Source organism: Penaeus monodon, chromosome 25 (genome assembly GCF_015228065.2).
Source record: "Penaeus monodon isolate SGIC_2016 chromosome 25, NSTDA_Pmon_1, whole genome shotgun sequence".
Taxonomy (NCBI): Eukaryota; Metazoa; Arthropoda; class Malacostraca; order Decapoda; family Penaeidae; genus Penaeus; species Penaeus monodon.
This window is the reverse complement of record NC_051410.1, coordinates 2542497-2543174: the sequence shown is the minus strand read 5'-3', so window position 1 is coordinate 2543174 and position 678 is coordinate 2542497. Positions and strand designations below refer to the sequence as shown.

The following is a 678-nucleotide window of genomic DNA, read 5'->3' as shown; positions in this document are numbered from 1 at the left end:
GTGTGCATTTTGTTTATCGCTGTTCTGTTAACAGCCTTGTGACAAATAGTGCAGTAAACTAAACTATGTACAATATATTGTAAAAGTTAGCCATTATTTGGAAGTGACTCTGTTTTACATATAGAGAGGTTTGTTTCTCTTTGTGAAGTTGTTATTTTTAGATTTTTTTTTTATATACAGTAACTGAACATTATGCCTTGCAGTAAAGTATTTTTTTTTACTGACCTTGAAAGTAATGATATATGTTTTGAAATTGATTTTGATAAAATGTAGACTTGCTTTAGAGTACATAGTTTGTTAATTATAGAAGAGGAGATATAAAACTAAATAGCTTTTTCTCTTAGGTCATGTTTGAAGATTCAATTTAGAGTAATTTTTCTATCCTCCTTTTTCCAGTGAAGAGATGTTCTGAAATGCTCCTTGCCGACTTGGAGAAACGATGGCAGGAGTCCGTCAGAATCTCAAAACTTTCAGACATAATACTGAAACATGCTCATAACCACTCACAAGCGTATGTCAAATACTGCTCCAATCAAATCTACCAAGATAGAATTCTAAAAGAACTGAAGTAAGTATATGTGATTATGTCGTTTTATTGTCATTGAAAGTAGGGTTAGTGTTTCCGTGTAATCTCAATGTGTTGGGAAGTTGATTCTTTTTAATAGCTTGTATATCAAG

At 31.6% G+C, this 678-nt stretch overlaps 1 protein-coding gene across 1 annotated transcript in view; it reads left to right on the top strand.

Moving 5' to 3' along the window:
• The window catches only part of LOC119589482 (rho guanine nucleotide exchange factor 5-like), a gene marked incomplete in the record, with an annotated part of 97997 nt that overhangs the window by 92105 nt on the left and 5214 nt on the right, over positions 1–678 (top strand). The window contains 1 exon segment of the mRNA XM_037938082.1: positions 397–568. Coding sequence (XP_037794010.1) covers positions 397–568 — 172 coding nt within the window.